Source organism: Pogona vitticeps, chromosome 2 (assembly GCF_051106095.1).
Source record: "Pogona vitticeps strain Pit_001003342236 chromosome 2, PviZW2.1, whole genome shotgun sequence".
Lineage (NCBI taxonomy): Eukaryota > Metazoa > Chordata > Lepidosauria > Squamata > Agamidae > Pogona > Pogona vitticeps.
Genome location: NC_135784.1, coordinates 88,061,354 through 88,089,005, shown reverse-complemented (window position 1 = coordinate 88,089,005; position 27,652 = coordinate 88,061,354). Strand labels below are relative to the sequence as shown.

The 27,652-nt window shown below is 41.3% G+C and overlaps 1 protein-coding gene across 1 annotated transcript in view; it reads right to left on the bottom strand.

The window, feature by feature from the left end:
• Nucleotides 1–3,739: 3,739 nt before the first annotated feature.
• RNF145 (ring finger protein 145) overlaps nucleotides 3,740–27,652 on the bottom strand; it is a 78,296-nt gene continuing 54,383 nt past the window's right edge. Inside the window, exons 5-11 of the mRNA XM_072989980.2 lie at nucleotides 22,629–22,864; nucleotides 15,435–15,610; nucleotides 14,356–14,496; nucleotides 13,403–13,585; nucleotides 10,661–10,808; nucleotides 9,310–9,666; nucleotides 3,740–5,463 (exon numbers count right to left, since the gene is read on the bottom strand). Of these exons, the coding sequence (XP_072846081.2) occupies nucleotides 5,026–5,463; nucleotides 9,310–9,666; nucleotides 10,661–10,808; nucleotides 13,403–13,585; nucleotides 14,356–14,496; nucleotides 15,435–15,610; nucleotides 22,629–22,864 (1,679 nt within the window). The 3' untranslated portion in view covers nucleotides 3,740–5,025. The remainder of the gene's footprint in view (nucleotides 5,464–9,309; nucleotides 9,667–10,660; nucleotides 10,809–13,402; nucleotides 13,586–14,355; nucleotides 14,497–15,434; nucleotides 15,611–22,628; nucleotides 22,865–27,652) is intronic.

Below are 27,652 nucleotides of genomic sequence, written 5' to 3'. Positions count from 1 at the left end.
GCAGTGATGGCATCTGTGCTTCCTAATAGTCTCCCTTGGGTGTAAGTCCAGTCCTGACAATCATTGCTTTGTCATTTGCTGAAAACCTATTGCCTTAAAAAGCATTTCCTGACCATTGCAAGATTGGATTTTGAATGCTTCAGATCTTCATCTAGCTTTATTGTTGCTGATTTTTGTATTCTTTTATTCTGCGCTGTGTTGGATATACTGTATGTCCCTTTTATTTCACTAAATTCCACCAGTATGCATGAAGTGCCAGATCAAACCAGCAGAGGGGGCTTGACATCAGTTTATGTGGCATGGTTAAATCACTTTCCCAGTTGTATTTTTTACAAGCACCTCATCATTGTTGTTTTTAAGCAGAGTGTTTTTAAAAACCAGAAACAAAGAAACAAATAAATAAAACTACTTCGTAGCTATGAAACAAATTAAAGTTGATATGGTTTTTGCTTTTTAATTAGAGATTTTATGTTTTTATTTTTATGTGCTTTAATGTTGTGAGCCACCTAGTGTGTCCCTTCACTAGGAGAAAGGTGGCCTACAAATCAGACAAACCGCTCCATACATCTACAAATCTGACTTAAGATAAGCATCTCAGGTGGCAGAGAAGGAACAGATGGATCTTGTTGTACTCTGGCTCCCGCTTCAGCCGCTGAGGCGGTGGGCAAGGGCCAAAGCAGATAAATGGGATCTGCCGGAAAGTGAGCAGCCACTCTACTCCATTTCTCTACACAGTCTGATCCTATATATCAGGGGTGGGCAATTAATTTCTATAGGGGGGCCACATGAAAAATCTGAACTGTGTTCGGGGGCAACCGATCAACTTGTAGACAAAAAGCTATAAATGGTTTTGATGTTCAATTTGTTCAGTGAGAGAAATCCAGTCTGTCTTGGGCTTGAACACCGGACTGGAGCGACAACCAGCGGGCCAGACAGGAGCAGCCCGCGGGCCGTATGTGGCCCTTGGGCTACACTTTGCCCAGGTCTGCTATACATGACCATGCAGTTCACTTTTCTTTCTCACCTCAAAATAAATAAATAAAATAAAATAAATCACCCACACAACCCACCAGCATCCCATGCCTTCTGAATGTGCTCCCTAGAGACTGGGATACTCTCTTCTCAGGATTTTGAAACCGTTTTTGAACCTCTGTCACAACACTATCATCAGGCCTGTTGATGCCTCCTGTTTTGTGTATGAATGTAGATTTGACAACGTAAGGATAAGTAGCATCTCTATTGAGGGCCAGTGAGCCACTGTGGTGTAGTGGACAGAGTGACAGACTAGGACTCAGGAAACTCTGGGCTTAAATCCCCAATAAGCCAAATAAACTCTTAGAGGGGTGGCAATGATAATGCCACCCCTTACCTATCTCAAATGCCTTGAAAATCCCATTAAGGTTGCTGTAAGTCAGATGTGACTTGATGGCAGGTAACACAACCTGACAACATCTCTCTTAGATTATGTCCTGTTAGGGTTAAGATGGCAGTCTTGGCCTTACTGAAATGGAAATAATCCTGCTTTGCTTCACAGAATTGTAAGGATAAACCACAGCCCTGTCCTTTCTGCAGGGTCTTCGTTTGATGGAAACAAGCTAGGAACTTTATATTGAAAGCTACAATTCGCCATGCCTCCATACTTAGCCTTGAAACGATATGTAATGTCCACCACAAGCTTGTAATGTAAAATGTAGACTGAAGATGCCACTGGAGATTTTCATCCTTACACTGACTACCACAAAGGGGATGAGAGAAGGAAAGGTATAATATAGTTCTGAAAATTAATTTGACTAAAAATAAAAGATCTGGCCATTTATATTGGGTTGAACACTGAATGATTTGTGCTAGGCGACCAAAGTGTAGTTTTTATGCGAGGTAGTGAATAGACGAGGAGCTTTGTATTCGTCTCCTGAAGGAGACGAATATGAAGCTCGCCACCACAGGTGGCCAGTCCAGTTGAACCCTCCCCCTCAAACCAGGCATCCACTTATCTCTTACAGAAGGGCACAGGCAATCGCAGAAGTCGGGCTGGGGCTTACCTGCCTCCCTGTGCTGCTAACCAATCAGCAGCTAAGCAGGGAGGCTTGTCATCCCCTCAGGCGGGTTACTTCCATGATTGGCATGGCATGAAGGACAACGGCCCCATGTGCCACAAGCAATAGCTGGATTCCCAGTTCAGGAGTGGGAGGGTCCAATCAGACTGCTCAGTTGAGCTGGCAAGCTTCATATCTGTCTTCCCCTGGAGACGAATACGAAGCTCCCATCTCTAGCAGTGAACATATATCTCGCTCTTATCAAGCTGCACTACAAGCAGAGAATCATACCATGTTCCATTATCATTGAATGTAGAAATGTAAACCCTGTCCAGGCACTACAGAACCTATTGCTATGATCATGCTTCCCCCTCTGTTGTTGCATTCTTCACAGTGACAGACCTGGCTCTGAAGGAGGGAGGTTCCTGCTTCCAGGCAGGCTCTGTACAGAAGCAAAAAACCCTGGAAAACCTGGGTTTTGGCTTGCATGTATGTGACCAGGTCTGTCCTCTCAAGAACCAGTGCCGTAACTGTGAGGAACACAAATGAGAGGGGCGGGTTAGTTACTCACCTTCAAGAATGTCCCAGCATCAGGATGGATACCACCTGCATAGGACTTCACTTGCATACGTGAGCCAGCCCATTTTTTTTCACACTGAGAGAAGGGCAGGGCTAGGGAGTCACCTCTGAGCATGCTGTGTACTGCCTGAATAGGGCTCTGGGGAACCAAGAAAAAGAGTCTAGCCCAGCCCTGCCACTAATACATCGGCTGTATAAACAAGGAGTTCTATTTCTGTACAGTCCCAGAAACCTCCAGCTGACCAGAGACACAATCTTCACAGTCTGGGAACAATTGTCTTTGAGACAATAACCCCCTTTTCAAAGCTCAATGAGAATTAGGTTGGACTGGTGGTGACAAATATAAGGAGAGAAATATCATTTTGTGATATTTCTTAAAGAAACACTTACCAGGATATTTTCAGCGGTTTTCTCTGTGTATGGTAGCAAAACACGCCAGAAAGTAATTTTAAAAAACCCCAAAGTTCAAAGGAGCCTGCTGGAACAGGTAGATTCTATTTTAGGTGTTACATTCTACAGTGAAACTGTGGCCAGGCAGCCCTACTGACTAATGTGTACCTCGGGCAAAAGAACAAATGTATACCTAACCTCTCGCCTTGTGGAATAACAGGGCATGGGAGAGGTTAATTTTTTGGACTGCCACTTCCAAAATCCCTGAGCCAGCATGACAAGTAGTGAGTCTTCCAAAATCCATGTAAGAAAGGAGGCCACCTAGCTTTTAATGTTAAGAGATGGCTTCCAACTCTTCATCCCAAATGGGTCAAACCATGGGCATAGGTCAAGCTCGTTTATTCACAAACATGGTTTGTGAAGAAAACCTCTACAGTGGACTTACAGACAGCTCGACTTACAGACTTTTCGAGTTACAGACTTCTCTGGCCGCAAAATTTAGGTTTGACTTGCAGCCAGAGAATCGAGTTACAGACCAAGAAAAGAACAAAAGGGAACAAACGGCTGGTTACGGATTAATCGATTTTCAATGCATTGTAGGTCAATGGTGCCTCAACCTACAGACTTTTCCACCTGCAGCCACCGTTCCAATATGGATTAATTCCATAAGTAGAGGGTCTACTATACTATGAAAGAACAAGGCAACCAAATGTAAAAAATAAAAACAGAAATAAAAAAAATCTTCAAATGTAGTTTATTGAGACATTCAGCTATGTCTGCCAGTCTACATCCAAACCCACTACCAAAAAAATAAAATAATGAATGTCCACAGGTCACATTTGGAACAACAACTCTTGAAGGGGGGAAAAACACTTTTGAGCACCAAGCCTAGTGTATAAATAAGTGACTGGTTCCTTTTTCATATCAAAATTCACATAAAAAAATTGCCAGCTTCCAATCCCACCCCCGCATCGCTAGCTCTACCTGAAAGCCATGATGAATGTAAAAATTTCAGTACACACACATTGTTGTCAAAGGAGAAAAAGGTGCAAATCCTATTAACAGCTTCAGGCGCGGCATTTGCGGCATTTGATCATACATTTAATGTACTCATTCCCAAAGGTGCAAATATTGCCAGGAGATTTAATACTGTGTTTGCTTTAATTCAGCTACCAATATACTACATGGAACTGAACAGCACCAAGGGGCTTCAATCAGTGACCTAAAACTCCTCCCACTTCTCCCCTGGACTCTTTCGCAGAGCAGAGAGAGAAAGTTCACTGGAGCTCTAGTTGATTTCACGCAGCCCATTCTGCTCAGAATGTTCAGTAACCAAAAGGAAGGAAAAAAAGAAAAAAGAAAAAAAAGAGAGAGGGATCCTAAACATTAACGCATGGACGACTCCATCATAAAAAGTCAAGAATTGCTATAGATTACATGGATGCAAATGCCCAACCGAACATGCCCAAGCACCACATCCGACATACTGGAGTGCTGCCCTGTTCAAACACAATCCTTCTACTTGATTTGTATAACTTCCAGCTTCTTCTGGAGTTTTGCCAATATCCTTGACTGAGCTCCATTCATTGCCGAAAGACGAGGCCAAGGATACAAAAACAAAACAAAACAATTTTTTTTGCCTCTTCTATCCTTCCGTTTTATTCCTCTTTCTAGTATCAGCCACACTGCCTTTTGTCTCACCTGACTCTTTCAATCCCACCTCCATCGATCCTTGTGTTTCTAGCCCTTCCTCCACCTATTTCCCTTCCAGAAATACTTAGTTTTTTGATTCCCAAACTCTGCCCTTCTACAACAGGGTGGCAGATTCTAAAGTCGTTTCCAGTGAAATCCACTGGCAGCCCTGTAAACCAAGCAGCTCACAGAAATCAGCATGGGATCTCATAAATACATTTTGGCCAGCATTCTGAGAGTTAAACCTGTTCATGACAGTAAAAAGGGTCGGATTCTGATAGCTAAGCCAGGAGGACCCGGAGTGCTTATTCATGTACCAGCCTCTCCTAATTCAGTTCTGGATGCAACCTCCTCCCGGGTCTTGCGTCACAGTCTCTGCCTCGTCTTCAGCCAGCCCTTTTGCAGCCACCTGTTGCTGGCTGGCCTCCCTGGCAGATGCATCGTCCAGACTGACAGAGCCATCCTTGGCATCGGCAGGGTCCTGCCGGGAACCTAGCCCTTTGACAGCTTGTTCACTGTCCTCAGCTTCACGGCCTGGCCTCTCCTGGCGCTCCACGCCATGGGGCTCAATGGCTTCTTGCTGGGCAGTATTTTGTGCTGCTTCGGGATTTGGTGGCGGCATGGGCTCCGATCCCAGTCCCAGAGTCTGAGTGGTATTTTTAAGTTGGCAGTGACACAGAGGGCAGGTTTCTTGCACATAGAGCCATTTCTTAAGGCAGCCCGCATGAAAGAAATGGCCACAAGGTGTGATGATTGCCGACTTCATGTCCTGAAAGGGAAAAGCACAAGAGACACATAAAGTCCAGTTGCAAATGACAACTCCTAATGCTCAACAAGGCCCAGGTAGACTAGTCAAGGAAAGCCACGGTGACCCAGCTGGCGAAATCAACTGTTATTGTTTATTCACAAACAGAGTAGACTTGCTTAACACCCATCTGTGTTAATAAAAGAGAACACAAGGATTGAAATATTGTTATAGGAAAAGGTTGTGAGGGTTAGACCAGGGTTACGAAACCTCTAACTCTCCCAATGTTTGGAGTCGCAATCCTTGACAACCAGCTGTATCATTTAGGATAGTGGTTCCCAATCTTGGGTTCCCAGATGTTCCTGGACTCAAATTCCCAGAAGCCTTCACCACTAGCTGTGAAGGCCAGGACTTCTGGGAGTTGCAGTTCGATCAATCATACTTATGCTTAGCCATGGTTAGGAGAAGCAGTATACTGTACCATTTTGTATTAGTTCACCACGGTAGCTATTAAGATACTTATACGCATAAGCCCTGACCTTGACTCACATAAGGAAAAGAATGTGTTGAATGTGTTGTTACAAGAATTAAGGAAAACAAGAATGGGGTGAGATGGGAATGGTTCCACATGAGACAGCAAGGAGAGAAGCCTAAGCATAAAACAGTGGGCAGAAGTCAGTTGTACCAGCCAGATGAGGAATGAAGATAAGGTCAACAATACATGATTAGTAAGATATATAAATGCTAAAACATCTGTAAACTCTGAGACCCACTTGTCAGGTATTAACCCATGTGTACTCCTTATTTTGCAGAATAAATAATTACATAATAACAAGTTATTTTAAAGGGGGTATTCAAACTGTTATTTTATTTTCTCAACTCCAAGGTTGGAAAACACTGATCTAGGGTTTCTGGGAGTGGAAGCCCAAACAATCAGAAGGTTCCCCGTTCTTGGTGAATTTTTGGGCAGTGTAATAGCTACACAGAATGCATTGGGTTAGGAGCTACAAGGCACAGCAGAACTGTGCAGATCTGCACGGAACAGTAAGAAAGTGCTCATCCAGTTTCTTACATTATCAATTTTCACTTTAAGTCATATCAACGGTCCATTCACCATAGGGGTAAGCAACTGGTGCTCTTTGGATATATTGAACTGTAACTCCCATAAACCTAAATCAGGGACCATGGGGGCTGCAGATGAAACCCATGGGGGGTGCCAAATTGACCATCCTGGATCTAGTCCATCCAGCTAGCCAGTTCTATATGATCTTATTCTGTTAACTGAAATATTTGTTGTTGTTTAGTCGTTTAGTCATGTCCGACTCTTCGTGACCCCATGGACCAGAGCACGCCAGGTCTTCCACTACCTCCCAGAGTTGGGTCAAATTCATGTTGGTCACTTCGATGACACTGTCCAACCATCTCTGTCGTCCCCTTATCCTCTTGCCTTCGCACTTTCCCAACATCAGGGCTTTTCCAGGAAGTCTTCTCTTCTCATGAAATGGCCGAAGTATTGGAGCCTCAGCTTCAGGATCTGTCCTTCCAGTGATGCCCAGCAAAACATGATGCCCAGCAAAACAGTGTCTCCAAGTTCCAGGCAACCCATTGGGAGGATACACTCAAAAACCCCTATGAGATCCAAATGAGGACACTTTCCCTGTCAGGTTCTTGGCATAAACTATCTAACGACATAACCAAAGCAGTTTCTGTCCCATAAAAAGGCTTGAACACAGATTCCAACTGATTTAGATAATGCACCATATCCTGATAATCTCATTTTGCTTGAGATGCCACCACATTACTTGCTTCATCACTTTGCCAAAAAAGGAATATTGATGATTGCCTTAAGATTATCTCAACACAGTGGATTTTAGAGAGATTTTTATTTAAAAAAAAGAGTTCTCACTCTGTCCAAGTTCACATTATTTTAGCAACAGCTGAAGCGTATAACCACTACCCTTACCTGTTCATCCAGTCCCCCTGGTCACTTTTACAAGCTAGGATGGCAAAGGGCAAGCGCCTGCACCTTTCAGCATTTGTAGGCAGTACATATTGAAAAGAACCACTATAGCTAAATGCAGCAGCAACGAAGGCTACAATCACTGGACCTGGACCTGTATTGATTGTGGCATCCAAATTAAAATGGATCCAAATGATTTTATCTGCAAAGCATTGTGCAGATTGGTCATAATGAGCTGTCAAGTGATCCTTACTCTCTTCTCTTGGGACAGAACATAATATGCCCCTGATCACCAGGAAGTGCTCTGTGGGGTGACTCTGTGCAAATCCATTACAGAAGCAGTGGCAAGAAATTAAAAGGCTGTTCCTTTAAATTAATTCTAGCCATTTAGGCAAGCCTATGTAATGAAGTGAAAATTAGTCAGGAAGTGACTTTTTCGTATTATGCTTTAAACACCTTCTGAGAGGGTAACTGGTTGTGTATACCAGTGTTCTTATATGAATAATACATTAAAGGCTATTTGAATCAAGCCTTCCATGTGTGTTTTAGTTTCAGTCTAGGGATTGTGAATCCTTAGCCTTACAGGTTTCTAACAGCAATATGCTCTGCTTATATATAAGGATCCAGATTTGATGGTAACGCCACTTGAAATAAATTTAAACAGGAATCTATGGGTGTCAGGTAGTCTTGCTGGCTAATCAACAATTTATTGTTTCCAGACCGTAGCCCTCCCTAAATGGTGGGTCTGATCCCTAATCTCATGCAATACTTTCTGAACTCGCGCTGAGGGCTGCACCCTTCCAGACATCATGGTTAGAGTGTCAATTGTGGGACTGTGTGGTTTTCCTGCATCTGGGATCATGCTGTGACACCAAAGCAGCAGGCCTTAGCCTCCCTTGGAACTGGAAAAGGACCTGGGGATTATCTCAGCATTGCACTTTGTGGCAATTTCCTCTGAAGCCCCTAACCCCCCCGGCCTTCACGAGGTTCTCGCTCTTCTTCTTTCTTCAGGTATTACTGCTTTAAAACCTAAGTCATTTATTAGATCAGGGAAGTTAATATATGATTAATATTCAATAGATAAATCACAGGCTGCTAATCACTTATATTTGAATCAAATTAGTCACGACTTCTAAACTCTTTTAACTCTCTGTTCCATTCGTCGTTCTTACAGATCTCTAACTCACTCTTAGTTCACTTTTAAGTTTCACACAGTCTCTCTCTCCCAGAATCTCTCACAGACTCCATACACAGGTATATATATCCAGCCCCCTCCCCCCTTGGCTCCGTCCACTCATTGGCTCCTTCTTCACTATTCTACCGTGACGGACAGGTGAGGGCAGGGCTGTTCACTACACACATGTTGGGAAAGAGTGAGGGCAAGAGGAGAAGGGGCTGACAGAGGACGAGATGGTTGGACAGTGTCATCGAAGCGACCAACATGAATTTGACCAAACTCCAGGAGGCAGTTGAAGACAGGAAGGCCTGGCGTCCTCTGGTCCATGGGGTCACAAAGAGTCCGACACGACTTAACGACTAAACAACAACAACGAGAATGGTTCAGTCTTCTTTCTCACAGATTTAACAGCTGGGAGGAGGAGTTTGGAATTTGCACTCATCAGGTGGCGGCAGCAGTGGCTGCTGCAGGAAGTGGGCACATACCACACTCTGGCAATTATTCTTCTACATCATGTAACATGCAATGTGAGCATATACCTGGAGCTTGCTTCATTTGATTTTTCACTCCTTCGCACGAAGGAGCCAGGCCATCCTGCCATTTGCAGTGCTAACCTTGTAAGGGTCTGAACTAAGCAATTTCCCAGTGCAGTACATTGATGGCCCAGTTCAACATACCATCTTAGCCCTTCATACAAAATATTACAAGGGGGAGACCGAGTTCTTCTCCATACCTGGTAGCAGATGGCACAGATATCATTGTGTTGTTCCAGCTGGTCTTTGGTAGCTGTGGGCAGGGACTTGATCTTATTCACAGCATCCCTGCGGAGAAGAAAGCTTTTCCATCCCAACTGAGCACGAAGCCACACATTGTAATAGGAATGAATGAAGATGATCATGGAGCCCATCACAGTCCATTCTCCAAAGATGGTTTCTGATACGCCATAGGCCACAACGCAGAGTGCCACCAGGAATTCTAACAAGCGATAGGTGCCGTTCACATAGTAAATGACATCGTCCATGTTTTCCACAGGCTCTTTCCTGAACTCCTCCACCATAAACAAGACGTAAATGAAAAGTGTTCCAAGTACCTGGGAAGAATCACATCACCTAATTAACAGGCAAGCTACAAGACTGCAACTTTTCAATATTTAGTTTGCCCGAGTTTTAGGAGATGCCCAATTTGTAAATAAGTACTGTAATGTGATGCACATACTACAACACTCCCAGAAATTACTCCCTTCATTCAAACTGAATACCTCCAAAGAGCTGGATACGACATTGGCAGCTGTCGCTGTTTGTGGTCCTTAAACTGGTGAAACACCTACGTAACTCATATCAATAAACAAAATGGTTGTATACATTTTTATTTAACAAGACACAAGTGCGACATTTTGTTTGAACACTTCCATGTATTTGGGATGGAAGACTGTATCTCAACATCCAGAGTTTCAACACTCACATTACAATGTGTTTAGGATTAATCCATAGCCTAAAACCAGCTGCCAGTCCCAACCAGAGGGGACCAACTGAATAGCATTTAAAATAAATGTTGACCTACCACTCAGAAATTGATTTCATATATCAACTTGAGTTGGAATTAGCAACTGGATTTAATCCCATATATCTAATATTACTGCCTGCAGAAAAACTATTTTAATGCACTGATGCTGTACTTTTTTTAAAGTGTGCTCTTAAATTGGTTACTAACTCTATAGTGTTCTAAAACTATAATTAATATAACTGCATTTTAACATCATAACTTCTTGCCTGATTTTTAAAAATCTACTTGCTTTTTATACTTGTACCTGTTTTAAACTAGTTCTTAGCTACCTTGAGTCCCTAGGAGAAAAATGTGCTAGTAAGTCAAATAAGTTAGAATTTCAGAATTATTGCATGCACTGTGGCAGCCATTGATCCCTTGTAATCTATGCTGTATGATCAAATATGCTTCAACAGGAATACAAATCGTCTTACTTCATAAAACAAAGATGACAAAGATGGGAAATTCTGCTCTGATACTTTTATTCCGAGAGATAAATCATCAAGAAGCTATTATGCACGAAAGTAGCTATTGTGCCTTACCTGGAGAGAGGTGAGAATGCTGCTAGAAATAATGATTAACAACCAGAAATCCATGTGGAAAAACTGACAGATCATGTAGGCCATGTATGCTGGGAAGACCAGTAAGAACAAGCACAGACTCACTGCACGAAAATGTTTCCAGAGGCTCCTGTAAAAACAAGGCCATTTAAACAGTTGGGTTTTTTTAAGTGGGCTTTAAACCACACACACACACACACACACACACACACACACACACAGAGAGAGAGAGAGAGAGAGAGAGACAGACAGACAGACAGACAGACACACACACACACACACACACACACACACACACACACACACACACACAGGTCAGATGTAACACATTAGGCATTCTTTAAAGTGGGCTATCACAATCCCTACAGAACATTTTGACTGGAGCAAGAACATTGTAACCTTTTTTCCTGAAGATACAGAACTGTCAAGAACAAAAAGACACCATTTTTTTGAGAAACATTTGTGAACTTCAGGGGCAATCCCACAGTGACACCAGTAAATGCAATAGTGCTAGCTCCAGAGTAAGTTCATCAATGAATATTGTTCATATGAGTTGCTTGAGAATGCACACAGATATCATCTCAATTTCAGAATAACAGCTTACATTCAGCACATGTACAGTTCTGTGTATATGACCTGACTCATGATTTACATGTTTGAACATATGAGGAAGGAAAGTACTGTATGTTGCCAGTGTCCCACTCTGTTCCTCTTTTCATATTAATGTAAGAGTCTTAAAGGCAGAGTGCTCACTAACCATGGAGTCTGTCTCTATAGGGGTCTCTGGGTTACACCCAGTATTTGTTTATTCATATGGAAGGCCATTTCTTCACCTAGACAGTGAAGTGACAGAATGCTATATTCCTTGCATTGGTAATGCAGTATTCAGATTTTTTTTTTTATTAACCAACATTAGAAATGAATTTTAGGGCCCTGTATAAAATAAGTTCTTTTTCTCAAATTAAAGGAAATCCTCATATTAATGCTATAGCATCTTCTGGCAAGAACCCACCCAAGGAAACTATAGACAGTATATGTCAGTAAAATAGAGTTCTTACTGCTTTTGACAGTCAGCCTTCCATTTCAGCTGGGGAGAGAGTGTTCCTATAGCTTTCAGAGCATGATTATTAACTTAGTAACAGTGTTGCGTTGCTTCTTACTCGTGATCTCATTCAGCTGAAGACAACTAATTTAATTTACATCCTCCTGAAAGAGTTATTACTCCTCAGGAGTAATGTATGCATGAAATGCAGAAACCCAGATACATCTACCAGGAAAAAAAAATCCAGCACTGACTTAAAACATATCTTGCAGGAGGACTGACATATCTTTTTATCAATCATTCATGCGACTATCAGGGTAAGATATCAGGATCTTTACATTTATAAAGCCTACACTGAAGCACCATCTACAGTCTTGCCCAGATTTTCTTTTCACAGTCTGGTTTGAACAGTGCAGAGCGGATTGGCACTGTTCAAACCAGTCTGCTGCCACTGGGTCCAACTTAGAGAAGCCAGCTAGCCACCGTCCAGCAGCTCTTCCCCCCCCCCCTCTGCTGATAAATTTAGCATTAACTTGGTGCAGACACCTGCGCGGGTCACAAGTAATCTCTAAGTGAAACAGACAGGGGATATAAATAAACTTTCTCTTACTTAACAGGTCTCTTTGGCCACAGAGAAAAAAGTGGAAGGCAACCTGCTCAGAAGACTGGCAAGGTACAAGAATTGTTACCACTTAGCACGGCATTTAAACCCCCCCCCCCCCACCTCCAACTAATGAATTGGGTCATAAAGAAACACCAAACTAATTTTGGACTCTAAACAATTTCAAGTTTCAGCCTTTCTTTTTAAGTTTCTTTTCTCTCTCTCTCCTTCTTTCTAATTTATTGCATTCTGCTGCTATCCCACATTCTGATGCGTAACCACGCACATCCAAATTACCTATTCTGTTACATCTTCTTATTCCTCTCTGTGGGTGATTTCATCCACACTGTACCATGATAAATGAACTCAATGGATTGTTTCACAAAGGTGTACAACAAATACACAGGCATCCGTGTGCTACAAATACATTTTGGTAGGTGTTTAGAAGAAGTGATGAGTCAACTCTCATGACATTATGGTAACAGCGTATACAAATTTCCTTAAAAACTCAGTAACTGCTAAGCCTGAGAAACTATTCCTTTGTATCAGAAATAGTGCCAGGCAGAGCAGACTAAACCTCACTGAGTAGGCTGCATATTTTACATGTAAGGTTATCTCCTGTTGCAAAGATTTTAAGCCTCCCAGACAGGGACAATTATTTCAGGTGTAGACAGGATTGTGTTTTGGGTTCCGGTGGTTTCTCCTCTACTCACAGACAGCAGTTTCTTGTCCCTTTTCTTGGTTTAAGACAAACCACTGTATGCTATTCCATTTCCCAAACTGATAGAACTATAGCCTGCGCTTGCTCTGCAAATCCCATAGTTTGTCCTAAAGAGGCACTAAACAGTGGCTTGTCTCAAACCAGCAAAGAAACTGTCTTGTGCAAGAGAAGGAAAGGGGCACATGACTTTGAAGCTCATGAAAAGTTTGTTCTTGCAGCACAAGCACAACACGAGATGCCAAAATGAGCTCACAATTTGCTGCTTCTGTTTCGCTTAAATGGCCCACAATTTAATGGACTTACTTCCAATACCACAAAAAGTGAAAGACAGACGCCAGCATTAGGGAATACACGTCTTACTTGTCTCTTGAAGCTCCCAGAGCGAGGACAATGGGATCGGCAATCTCCAGCATGGACTGCAGGATGGATGCCACCACAATGAAGAGGATAATACTGAGCAGGAAGGCGCGGTGAACAACTTGCAGCTCAATCAACCCAGTTTGCACAGCCAGGATCAGCAGTGTAACTCCTTCTGTCATCCCTCTTTGCAGTTAAAAATTAAAAAAAAGGATAAGCATCAAGAGTCAACCCTTGAGAGCTTGACTTGACTCAATTCTAGTACCACACTACTAACATGAAGCTGTCTTCTTACACTGTTCAGTGTTTCTGTCTTTTGTACACACTCTCAGTTGATGGCTTTCCTATAACCAGGCTGTGCATATCAGCTGTCACCTTCAACTCCCTAACAGAGGGCTGGTTTCTTGATTTCAAGTCTCTTTTCATAAGCTCCCTGCATAGCTCTGGGCAAGTCATTATATTTCAGTGTTAGATATTCCCCCTACAAGCCTTGTAGTAGGGTAGTTAAACTGCAATACTGCAGTGAAGGCTCTGCTCATGACCTGAGTTTGATCCCAATGGGCTCAGGGTAAATCCCAGAGTAACTGGCAGCCTTTTGGTATCAAGGTTGGGGTGTAAAAATTCCAACCAAGCTCCCAGCATCCTTGAGATTGCAGCCTCAAGAGGACTGAAATTACCTCTCACAGATATGGGCCATCAATTTTGGGCCTCTTGTCTACAATTTTTTGCAGTATCCATGAAAGGGTTGTGCTCAGCTTGAGGAAGTGGAGTTTCCCCACAAAAGCTTGCAATTTGTATGACTGCGTAGTGCTCCAATAAAAGGTATCAGCCACTCAAATGTCCGATTATTAAAATATCTCATTCTAGTGTGTGAGGTACATGCCTTAAAAACTATGCTGTACACCAGCAAAGCTTAATATATGAAAAATATTGTATGTCCTTGCCATGCAGTTTACCTATTCATAGCCGGGTCATTCATGAATGCTCGGTAGCCTTGCAAATAAAACTTGCAGAGGGTGAGGACGCCAAGTGCCACGAAGGAGACGGTAAACACCAATCCCAGAAGAGAATAGGGAGTGCTGCAGCATTCTGCAATACTGCGAGGGCAAACATCCAGAGAAATAGAGAAAATAGATGAATTAAAAATGTTGAACTGTTATGGTACATTCAAAGACTTATGGCATAGATGTGAGAGGTCCGTGCCTCCATGGGACTTACAGTCTGTAGATCTAGCAGAGTAAAATGAGTCTAAAATGTGCTGACTGAGAACAAACCACACATACAACATGTAGCAATGCTTATCATAAGGTGATTAACATTGGGCTCTGTCACTATCTAGTAAAATTAGCACGCTCTTGGGCTGCTTCTCTACTGGCATTTCATGATAAATTATTATTTAAGAATCCAAAAGAAAAATGAAGTCTTCTTGTTCACTCACTGACATTTCAATTTTTCGTTAAAAAAAGTCAATAAAAAAAGCAAAGCTAAACACAGGCATTATCTGCATCACTTCCCATTTGGCCAAACATTAGAAACAGGTTGCTTATTGGTAGTTGGGAATCCATGATTACTTGCCTTATTGTGTAAGTTTCTACATCTGTTCTTTCTTTATTGAGTCACGGGCTGTACATGACTCTAAAGACGGGATGGACTGGATGCGCACATGTGTGTTTTTTTTTCATGCTGTTATTTTATTTGTAGTGTTAAGATATTTCTCTGCCACCCACTTTTGGTACCTCTGGCTCGTCTGTCTGACAACAAGCCTTCTCCGAGATCTCCCCATAGTGCAACCTCTAAATCATTTCACCGCTGAGGAAAAATAAACTAAAACAAGAACTCCCAACACCCCCACTTTTTCTAGATCTAAAAATGAGTCCTGTAGTTAGGCATGCATATGCCCTGTGGCGCATGATTCATCCCAAGTCTAGCATTTTGATGGTGGTGGCATGCACGATCCTACCTACAGCTGCCTTCTCTTCTCATTTATAGCAGTTTTTCTGACAGCAACAAATGGAAGATTTTAGGAAATCTTTACCTGGTTAGGAAAAGAAAGAGGAGCCTCTCCCGTGAGGCAGGTTGATCCCGGGTGCTGAAGTAAGAGTAGATCTGAAGCGCAAACAGTACAAGCCAGAAGACCATGAAAAGAACGGGCACCACCAGCTGGTTCCACAGAGACATTCCGAGGGCAAGGAGGCCGTACACTTCAACCACCTGGACAAATGGAAAGAAGGGAAGGTTGGGTTTATTTATTTGCTTCCTCCTCTTCTCTCCTCTAAAACCCTCAGTTACAAAGGAAACATTCAGCGTATTCTTCACTCGGAGTGCAAGTGGCGGTGGAAGAGTTTATAATGCTTCAGAATCGGAAAAAGAAATCAGTAGACACCAACTCTTTGTTGCTACGGTCTTCCTGACAAAGTGCTTTTAAAAGAGCAGGCACGGTACATCAGAGCCACCACCTCCTCTTTTGTTTTTGTTCTTTTGCTGATTAATCAACATTGTAATGCTAATTATCAAGCTGCATACATGGCAGTCTTTTGGGATAGTTGTGGTATTCACAGCACACTTTTGTGACTTGATACTTTATTGACCCTCGCCCCCGCCCCACTAAATAATAATAACAGGTGACTCTCATGCTCAGTGCAGTTTCCACTGATACGGAAATTTCGTATACCTTTGAACTCTGTAGTTCTCTCCAAGCAACAACAGTACCAAGGAAGTGTGGAAATAAACTAAAGGAAAATAAAAGCAAATTGTTTTTTTTTCTTGGATGTGTAACAATCTATGGGGGTTCGACTCAATGGTCTCCAACTCAATTATTCTGTGATTCTATGCTTGGCTTTATGAGAGTTTTTGAATAGAAACATGATTTGAGATGCTACACAAAACATCCAGGAGAAACTCAGGGGAAAAGGGGGTGAGGCTGTTTTCTTTGGGATCCACTAGATTTTGAAAAAAATATGTTCAGAACTGCTTGTTTACATGTTTGTCTGAACACACATGAAGACCTTTCCAGCTTCTTCAGAAATGCTTCCTTGACTGAGGGACAAAGATGCACACAAGTCATCAGAGAGAACTCAGAACCAAAGTAACTAAGGTAAGTGTTGACTCACCAAAGTCCCACTGAGTCAAAGAGTGTATTCCACTCAACTAGATAGATACAGTGGTGGTCTGTGGAACTAATGTTATCACTCCAAAGAACTGCAGTGCACTAGAAAAGACAGCTGCAAGCAATGCACAATATGTAGATTCAAAATTCTACTTTGGTGCATTTTTTATTCATCTGGCATTCGAAGAACTCTATTGACAGCAATGTCACCTCCAAATTTCAGAAGGAAGCCTACGAGCCACATATTGATTTACGCTGAATTAATTCAAGCTGAGCAAAGGCAACTGACCCTGCAAGCGAGAGCAACTGGAATACAAAGTCAGAAAATCATTTGTTCAGCCAAGCTTGGACAAGATGGGACAAGACAAGTGCTGAAGGTAGCCTACACATTTGCCTTAGCTTATGAATGCACACACCTCATTTGGAGTTTTTAGTTTTCTTATAAAGACCCCTATTTCATTGTCACCTTTATAAGCTTTCTTATTTCAGAGGAAGATTCTGATTATAACATGTTATCAGAAAAGTTGTTGTTCCCTCAACCTACATTACATTAGATTAGAACCTTAATACAAAACCAGTGCAGAACTACAATTATGTTCTGAGTGTAAGAAAATTGTCTGAGACATAATTGAGAGCCAAAATTCAACTTAGTGGCAATCACCTTCTTTTATAACACTATTTTGTTATCTGAAGAATATATTACACACTGCTATTCTTAATCACAGCTCACTTTTTAATCAGATTCTCCATTATACAAACAGTAGGTTGCAAATACCTTCCAGATTGTTCACACATCGTGAATATGTTAATGCCACTATCTGTACAGAGAACTGAAGCAATGAGTACTGCTTCTCAAGGCCCGTTCTTCAAATGCTCAGGGAATTTAGGATTTCATGACGGGGCTTCGGATTTCACACACAGATAGTGTTAGAAAGACAGGTTATATTTACTGCCTTTAAATTAATCAGAACAGAGGTACTCTAAATCATTTACAACATATTGGCCATAATGAGACTTTCTGGAAAGGCCTTGCGGTGTGATTCATTTACTTCTAGAGGCATGTTGGAACGTGGCTGCCTGTAGAGGGGCCCTCTCAGTAATTACACAGCGTCTCTAATTTCTTCCCCAAAGAATCGTGTCTATGTCCATCTTTCCTCAGGTTTCTGAGGAAAGGTATGTTGTTTTTGTTTCATCAGGCAGATGGAATACTATAAAAGGAATAAATGTCAGGTTGCATAGCGTCTTGCTGCTGTTACTGTAAAACACCTACACACACAAATAAAATGTAATAAATGCACAATAAAATGAACTCCCCAAGTGCAATGACTGTTTTGAAACTAGCCAATAGGACTGCATCAACGCTGCTCTTCAAATACAAGGGCAGGACACAACAAATAAAATGAAACTGTGAAGAAAGGAAGGAGAGTAGGAAAGTCTGCCAGTCTCTCTGATCCAATGTAAGATGTCTTTGTGGTATTTTTCATCCCTTGAGACGCAACTGTCACTCCTGAGGTAACGGGGGGGGGGGGGAGGGGGGAGAGGACATTATTTCTTCCTTCATCCTGCCAGAAGGCTTATCAGTCCAGTTTGGTAGCTTCTTTGATAAGGGCCCTGCAATTCCCTGGGAGGGTCTGGTTGATATATATGATTTAGCATTTATATTGCAGGCTGTGTGTTTCCAGTCTCCAGAGAATTTTACATCCCTTACCTTTGCATCCTGCTAAGAGGTTGCCTAGCCCAAGGGACAGGCCACGGAAGTCTGCCTCTGCTGGAGCTCACTCCTTTTGTCAGATTCAGCAGTGGCCCCCATCTCCTGCAGCCGACCTACCAGTGCCATTCAAAAATCTCCTCCAGAAAGTTGAAAACCAACAGCAGATGGAGAAAGTCCCCATGCTGCCGGAACAGGGCACTGAAGTATGTCATTGAATCTTGGCCAGTGTTGTGTTCAGAACCCAGAGACGGTCTGAAGCGAGAGAGCCATATCTAAGGTCCAGCTAATGAATCTGTGGCTATGGGTAAGATGAAGAACAGGGCCCTTCCATCTCCCAGCCCACACTTGTTGAGGGAATAAAGGAAACTAGCAGAATCACAGAATTGTAGAAAAGAATCAACGGTCTACTACCCTACCAAAGCAAGAAATCCCACAGCTAAAGCCTCCCTGACATGTGGGTGTCTACCTTTTGAGGAAGTCTGTCCCACAGAAAAAGTATGAACACGTGTCATCTAGATGCTATCTTAGAGCTCTCCTTCACACAGCCTGCCCACAATTCAAGCAACAGTAGATGTGGGGCCTTTGTGAATGAGATCATAAGAGTGTAAGCCACCCTAGAATGCAGCCCACATCACGACAACAAATGTAAGACTATTAAGATCCAATATTAAGTAATCCCATTAACACATTATCAAGTGATGACAGTCCCTATACTTAATGTTTAATTGGCATATTAATTTCCCTTTAGATATTGGGAATATAGTTCATTCTTTGAACTAAGAACGGAAAGAGCTTTGCCTTCTTATGCCCATTTTTGCACACTCGCATATAAAGAAAGACTTGTTACCAGAAACAGAACAACTTGTTAATTAACAAGTTGATGGTTATTTATGTCTCTTCAATGCTATAGCTGCATTCGAAAATGCAGGAATTTAATTATTAGCTGTTTCAGTGTTTCGTTAACTTCACAATTTCGTAGATACATAGTATTTGGGGGGGCAAGGATTCACCACATACATACGGAGGGAGGAGAGAAGGGGCAATGCTTAGGAACAGTTATCAGGCTTCAGATCCAGCACAGTGGAATTTGTGTTGAAATGTGACATTGTGTTTAGTGAATATTTCACAAAGGGAAAAAAACAGTTTAGGTGATGAAGATAATAGGAGCACTGAGACTGCTACTAGTTCATTGCATCAGGCAAAACTGAAATATACTGTATAGTATGTAACTGCAGTACACTTTGCAATAATCAAATTAGCAGTCTTAGGTCAAGCTAATACTTAGATTCATCACTCACAAAACCAGAAAAAAAAAATGCAGAACATTTCACATCAATTCCAACACACTTGTGTGAGCAATTAATTTCAAGTCACCAAGACCTGAGTAATTTTTACACACTCTAGCCATAGATGCAACTGCTGAAGAACTAAAAAGAACTAATGAAAGTGTTCCCTGGAAATGTCCACTAAATCATAACATATCCACAAGATCCTCTACCACCACAAGACATACCATGAGCTTCTTCTATTTAGACAAACTGGGAAAGTCTAGACAACCCACCATATTGCATATTGGTACTACCACTGTTGGTGTATCTGGATACAGACGTTGTTCTCAAACCATAAATCTCAAAAAGCCCTGGCTATGTAAGAAATAGCTGCCAACTTCTCAAGGAAATAATAGTCCATCTACAGCTTTTCCGATGGCACCATCGTAGTCATGATGGATGTACAAGCACTTCACAGATATTTCTCACAAAGAGATATCTACAAACCATCTACCCCAACAACAACAACAACAACAACAACAACAACAACAAACGACAACAACAACAAAACACTGACCATGCCACCAAGCCATTTTACAAGCACACATAGCTGTTTTATATGCACACATGATATCTTTGGAAATGACATGTGTCTCCAGATCAGCTATGGGCCCATGGCTGGCTGCACAGTATGCAAACATATTCATTTCTGATCTGGAACAATGCTTCCTCAATTCCTGTATCTAGAAAACTCTCCTCTGAGATTCATAGATGACATCTTCACCATCTGGATTTACAGCATGGAATGCTGGAGAAATTGCACAAAGACTTAATAACTTTGAGCCTTCCATCAGTTCAAGCCTGGACCAGTCCACACAAGTATACTTTTAAGATACCACGGTGCAACTGCATAAGGGATCTACCAACACTATTGTTACACTGGAAATTCACCAACAATTACATACATACATGTTTTCAGCTTCCACCTAGAATGTGCCGCCAAGTCAATTCTTACAGCCAAGCTCTCTAATATAATTGGATTTACTCAGAACCACAAGGTTCAAATACATGGAGTTAAAAGAGGCAATCCTGAAACTGCAAACCCCACTCAACATTGTGAAAAAGCAAGCTGACAGGTCCAGGCTGGTGCCTAAGAACAAACTGTTCCAAGACAGACCCAAGAGAAAGAATGTAGAAAAAAAGGAATCACCAAGGAGAACAACAAGAACTGACTAGATAAACAAGTTGCAGTGCATCTCTAATTGCCTCAACAGAGATCAAGGCTTCTTAGAGCACTACATATATTAGTAACTCAGCTTTCTATAATATTGTATAGGTATAAAACAGTTGTCTCCCTTGACAAACTCTGGTCCCTGTGAAAGAAAGGTCTATTGATGTTCCTGTGATAGTCAGGTCTATCATGTTGGCTAGGACATGCTAACTGAAGAGGTTAATAGTTGGATAGTCCCTTTCCCTCTGTTAATGAGCCATTGCCACTTTCTTTATTGCTTGTATTATCTCACATGGTCATAGGGATATGTTTAGGTATAGAGGACATGGTATTGCACTCATATCCGAAGAAGTGTATTCTAATCATCATCATCATCATCACCATCATCTTAGAATTGCAGAACTGGAAGGGGTCATAAGGATCATTGACTATAGCCTCTTTCAAGGGGACACAGTGGGGAATCAAACTCCCAACTACCCAAAAAAACACACCTCACAATGAAATAAAATTGTTAGTCTTTAATGTGGTGTAATATTTTGCCTTTTCCCCTCTTTTTCTCTTTCCTAGACAGACAAACATGGCTAATTCTTTGGATGTTTAACTATTATTAGTTATTAATTTATTTAAAATATTTATACTCTGCCTTTCTTCTCAAGAGCACCCAAGGTGACTTAAAATATTAAAACAGACAAAAAAACTAAAATAAAATCTTGCAATATTAAAAGAATGAGAAGATATCAAATTAAAAACTAGAGGTTAAAATTAGTTGCCAGCCATTCTAGAAAGGCATTTAAAAAAAAAAACCCTCTTAGTGTAAGAGAAAACAAAAGATATTTCAATACATTTTACATATTAGGTTGTATTCTGCATGATGATGAATTTTTAAAAAGTAGTTCAGATGGTATTTGTAGTACTTCCAAATGCAGTTTTTAATTGAGCCTGTCTGTCTGCAGCACGGAAGGTTGCGGAAAGCAGCAGAAAGGAAATGGCAGGTGTTCTCAAAGGAAATTGTTTAAAGTCATAGGAAGTCACTAAAGAAGAATCAAAGGCTTCCTTCTAAGGCAACCTATTTTAACCTATTTCTTCTTTGAAACCATATAAATAGGGGTGGGGACTGTGGGGAAAATTCTCCTTTTGCATAGAGATTAAATGCTTCGCACAAATGTCCTGCATGAGATCTCTTTCAACCAATCTCCTTCAAGTGCAAATTGCCTTTTCGTTTAACTAATTTCCCTTGCAACAGCCAGTCACAAAGCCTGCCTGGAGAGGAAGGTCTCCACCTACTTATGTAAGGACAACAAAGACGGGGCCAGCCTGGCCTCCTGTGGGGGGGGGGGGGTCTCAGAGTTTGGGAGCAGCAACAGAGAAGGCAGTTCTCACCAAATGCACTTGTGAGGGTGGCAGGACTGAGAGAAAGGCCTCTCTGGTTATTTTTTTAAATACATAAAGATTCCTTAAGGGACATGTGTAACCCAGATCATTTTCTGTGCTGGCTGATTTAAAGGCTCAAAATCTCTCTTCAGAGGGTGCAGAAATCAGTAATCTGCAAAGTAATTCCCATACTCCAAAGTACCTTTTCAGGCTTTTCCCATAGATCTTTTTCATTTATTCTCCAAAATCTCCCATATCTCATCACATCAGGTTTTATCTTGTACTCTCTTAGTGGTTTAGGTATCTGGTTGGGGAGGCAGAGGTTGGGAGTTCGATTCCTCACTGTGCCTCGTTGTCAAGGGATGGTCTTGACGGTCCATAAGGTCCCTTGCAGCTCTGCAGTTCTAAGATGCTGATCTAACTCTCAGAAGTCTGAACACTGGGAGGAGCACTTCATTTCCACTTACGCCATCAACAGAAGTTATGAGAAGTACATCAGGCCAACAAATAAAGCCAGCTTCCTTTTTTGAAGCCTACATTACCTGGACAAGTTCTCTATATGCAGATTTTGCCAAGTTGTACGGGACCAGAAGATTGGATGCCAGAAAATAAAGGACTTCCAAGCCGGTGAAAATCATTGCAAATTTGTTAATGATAACAATCGTTTCCAGTGGGACCAGGCAAAGCCGTGCCAGCAGAGGGAGCATGTGAGCAGAGAAGAGCCAGATCTGTTTGGTTTTCATGACACAAGAGCAAAGGGTGCATACCACAAGTTGACCTGCAGAATGAACAGAGAGAGAGAGAAAACCACAGTATCATTATGGGGCTCCTTTCCTCTGAACAGTCAGCAAACAGTAAAACATCTAGAAGACAGCCTGAAATGCATCTTCTGGAAATACACTGAGCTTTTTACACTGCAATGACAACAAACAACCAAGTTCCAATTCGGATTCTTTTTAAAAACTGCAACACTGCTGAATCTAAAACTTTGAAATCTATACGCAAATCTGAATACATTTCCTAAGAATTGCTCAGCCAGTTGACAATGTTTAACAGAAGCAAAACAGCTGCATACTGGGTGAAGACATACAACAAACATAACAAAAATAGAATGACATAGTGATTCTAAAGGCCTGCCTGACTCATTACAGGCAAACTACAGAGGTGTACATCCTGCAGACAACACAATCTTAAGTAGAGCTGACCCAGAATTCTCATTCAGCTTGATGGCATTTACTTTGAGTGGAGGAAGATCACTCTCGTGTGCAAAAGGTTTCAGTCTCTAACCCCAGGCATCTCCATGATGGGCTGGAAAAGACCCTGCCAGAAGCCGCAGAGGGGAGACTGCCAGTAGACAAAACTGAGCTAGATGGACTGTTGGCCAGCTGCCTTCCCATGTCGATAAGTGTGCACAAGACTGCAGTCCTACAATCTGGGTACTGTAGAACTAAACTGCTGTCTGCTATGTGACCTTATAGTGTATGTATAGGCTTTTAAAGAAGAAACATTTACCATGGTAGCTTCTGTTGCAGATGCAACATATATAATTATTACAACATATGTAATTATTATGAATGCATGAATCACATTCCATCATGACCAATGATATCACTCTAATGAAGTATGTTGTGCTAGTCAGAAGGCATTAAACAAGAAGATTAATGTGCCTAAGACACATCTTACTCCTGGCCTATGAGGTCATATCCAGTATATTTTTATGAAGTCGCCAGGCTTCTAACTTTAATAATTAGAAGGCGTCACCCATGCCTCTTGCTCAATAATAACTTGAAAATATGGCAAAACATAAAAGGTAGAGAAGCCAGGCAGTGAAACAGAAAATGACAATGATGTACTGAATCTTAAGGCAACGTGTTTGGACTGCTAGGACTGGGTCTTTGTCTCGCACTTTTTCAAGAAGGTAGCCAGGATCCACTTCATTCTGGGCAAGGCTCCTTCCAAGTCACCAGGATTCTCTTACATAATCAGAAAAAAAACCCAACCATAGTTAGAGAAACAGGAGAACATCTAGACTGAATAACTTTCTAAGGCCTCTCACCAAGTTTTATATCCAAAGAAGCATGATGTGTTACTAAGATGGATATGGCAAGTGTGTTCTCTTAACCACTTTATGCATACATGTAAATGATAGCGCAAAATGAAAATATTTCTAAAGCGCTTGACTTCAACTGTATTTATAGTACTAGAACGCATTTTAAGGATAAACTGATTATTTTTGGCTACTAAACAACAAGCGACAATCCCATTTGTTCTTGTGTTGAAAATGTTTTAAAATTATTTGTAAAAGAATATTTTTTTTAAACAGGCCGATATTGGGAGTGGGCAGCTTTTGAAGAAATAGTTTCATTTAGATATGTCAGAGGAAAAAAAATGTTTTTCAGATAAATCAGTTCACATTCATGTTCCAATAATGAAGGTTGCAAAAATCAGTTCACAGAAGTGATAAATGCCCCAACTGTGGAGACATTTATTTAGAAGACAGTCTTATAGGCTTTTTTCTTTTTTAAAGGACTGAGTGGTTTGGCCTCCCTCTCCTCTCTAAAATCTTATTCTGTTCTTCTCATGTGCCAAGAAACCACATGTAGCAGTACACTACAACTGTCTTAAAGCATTACACATTAAGCCTTTAAAGGGAATAAAATCCTTATGAGCTAAAATCCATGCCATCAGTGACACAGGAGCACCAAATTGCCTATCATTGCTTCTCCCCATCAGGCTGTGCAATCTTTCTTTCCCCAGGTGGTGATCTATGCCACTCAGTGGTATCTATGAAGAGTTAGTGCTGGCATCTTCACAGAGTGCTGTCCTCTGAAGACGCCGGCCACAGAGACTGGCGAAACGTTATGAAGAACAACCTTCAGAACACGGCCAAAGAGCCCGAAAAACCCAGAACAACCAGTTAGTGCCTAAACTCATCTTCTAATCTCATCCAGAAAAATAGGATGTTTCCTCATTTCTATTCATTACTGAGGACTGGCAAATGTTCCAGTTAAAGGTGCAATGTATGACCTTGAACTTAATAATGTCAGATTTGCATCCCATTAGTAACTAGAATGCAGAATATAGCTCACACAATATGGGTGACAAAGCCAAGCATGAGAATGAGTAATCTAAAAGCAAGAGATCAAACTAAAGTAATTAAGCAAAGAAACCAATTTAACAATTTCTTGATTTCTTCTCCCATTGCTCAATTTCATATATTTTTATTTGCAATTGTCCAGTCTGAGGTACAACTTCAAAATCAAATCTAGGGTACAGCAATAGACACACATACACCCACATATTATATAGGAAGATCACACCAAACAGTTAAATAATTGCAATATATAAAATAGAGAGAAATTGAAGTATCTGTTTAAGATGTTCAGCACAACTTCTTCAAAACATATGCACTCATAACTTCCCTGAACTACACATACCTCCCTTTGCTTTCAGGTGCAGCACTTAAGGTAGGGCTCTGAAGTGTTATCAGAATTTCCTGCATCACTCCTAAGATGGAAAGCTCTTCTGAAGTACACTTGAGATCTCATTGCCTTCTGCAGTGAGAATAATTGTCAGAATAATGGCGGCTGGTTTTCTGCCTACTAAAAAACCATGCTCCCAATGAGCTGCACCTTCTAGCTAATCACTGAAAAGTGTGTGTAAATCCTCATTTGTTTTGGCCTCATAGGCAATGGGGGAGAACGACATTATTGTCCTTGCTCACTTTTGATGGAGTTTGCACATTGGTGAGAACACTGTTTTGTGCAAAAATTGCCTACTTCGCACACTTTCAGATATTGCCCTTTTCACATATTGTCACTGGCTGCTTAGTATGCTTCTGTGTTTGTGCTTTGCTTCAAAAGAGAAGGTGGCTAAAATCTTTTACACAAATGACAGGGACCTAGAGGTCTGTTAAGAGTTCTTTGTCTCACTCTCAGGACCTTAGCATCCCTCTTTGAAGTGCTTGCTCTGTGATAGCCAAAACTGATAAGAAGAATTAAGCAAGTATTTTTCTATCTCTGCTGATGAAACGCTGATCTCCTCCCCCACTCCTAAATTTTTAAGAAACAACATTCTGCCTTCAAGGAAAACATAAAATGTGGCTCTGTTCATATTTTGTTTTCCAACAGTAGGGAGCACTGCTTCAGAAACGGACGTCAATCTTTTAAGCCATCCAGGAACATTTTCTTAGTACGTATTCAGACATAACTGCCGCTTCTTAATAAATTACATTTTTGTAACATTACATCTTGACTAGAACAAAACCAGAATAATCTGCACCTAATCTCCTTTGCAATTCTATGTGAGGTTTATCAAAATCGGTCAAGAAAAAGACTGGTTAACAAAAATTAATAGCAAATGCCCACCAGTTAGCCATTGCCCTCATGTGCACTATAGAATTATCTATGAGCAAGTGAGTGAATAGTCTATGCTCCTGTTATCTAGCAGCAAATCTGACTCAGAGAGAGAGAGAGAGAGGAGAGAAATAAACATTGTCTTAGGCAAGTTAGGTGTAACTCTTAGCTAGCTAACAGTTGAGTACCTTTTTAAATGCGCCTTTCACTACTAAACTATTATGAATGCTGGGAATTAAGATTTTAAAAATTATTTGCTCTTTAATTTTAGGATAGAAACCATGTGTTTTAATTGTCAAGTCCTTGCCCCTCAACTATGGCACTTCAAGACTTTAATCGCAGATGGAGGCTAGTTTGCATTGACTTAGCTTATCATTATGTGAACTAAAAAATATCAGCACAAAACACTTGTACATTTTGACTTTTTTAATTGTCTCACTTGAGAAAATATAAACAAACATCCCAAATGTAAATATCATTGCTGTGTGGACACTGGAACAAGCGGAGACAGATTTGATAATGAAAAGCTGTTCTGTTTCATGTACAGTACTTAAACAGGCTACTTTTGCAGAATTAATATCCTAACAGATTCTTGGCCGTATCTCTAGCAGTCTACCTGCCGACTCCCACAAAATAAACTTAACGTGTTTATAAACATGTTTTTTAAGTGTGGGGGGAAAGTATATGGCCAGAGAGAAGAGGAGAAAGAGACTCTGTGTGTGTGTATGTATGTGTGTGTGTGTGTGTGTGTGCGCTCGTGTGCGTGTGTGCGTGCGTGCGTGTGTGGTGACGCTGGAAACTTTCTTGACCACACAGCAGAACTGCTGCATGTAAACAGCTTCCTTGTCAGCCAGCTCTGAACCTCACCACTCATGCAATGGTCCCATTGAGATAGCTGCTCGGGTTCCAATCTAGACAAACAAGTAGGTGCTAATCTAGATCTGAGCCTGAACATTGCAATGGACAGAGCCATTCATTCATTCATTCATTCATTCACTCATTCATAATATTTTTTACCCCGTCTTTCTCCTTAAAAGGACCAAAGGCAGTTGGTATGTGGTGGTAGGGAGTTTCTGCATATTCTCTGATGCATGGACAATGGTGCAGGGTGCAGTTAGCCCAGGTTGCCATGATGTAATAATAACAAAAGTTTTTTTTTTTTGGTCTGGTTTTGTTTTTTGTAGAGTCCTAGGAACTGCACCATGACAAGC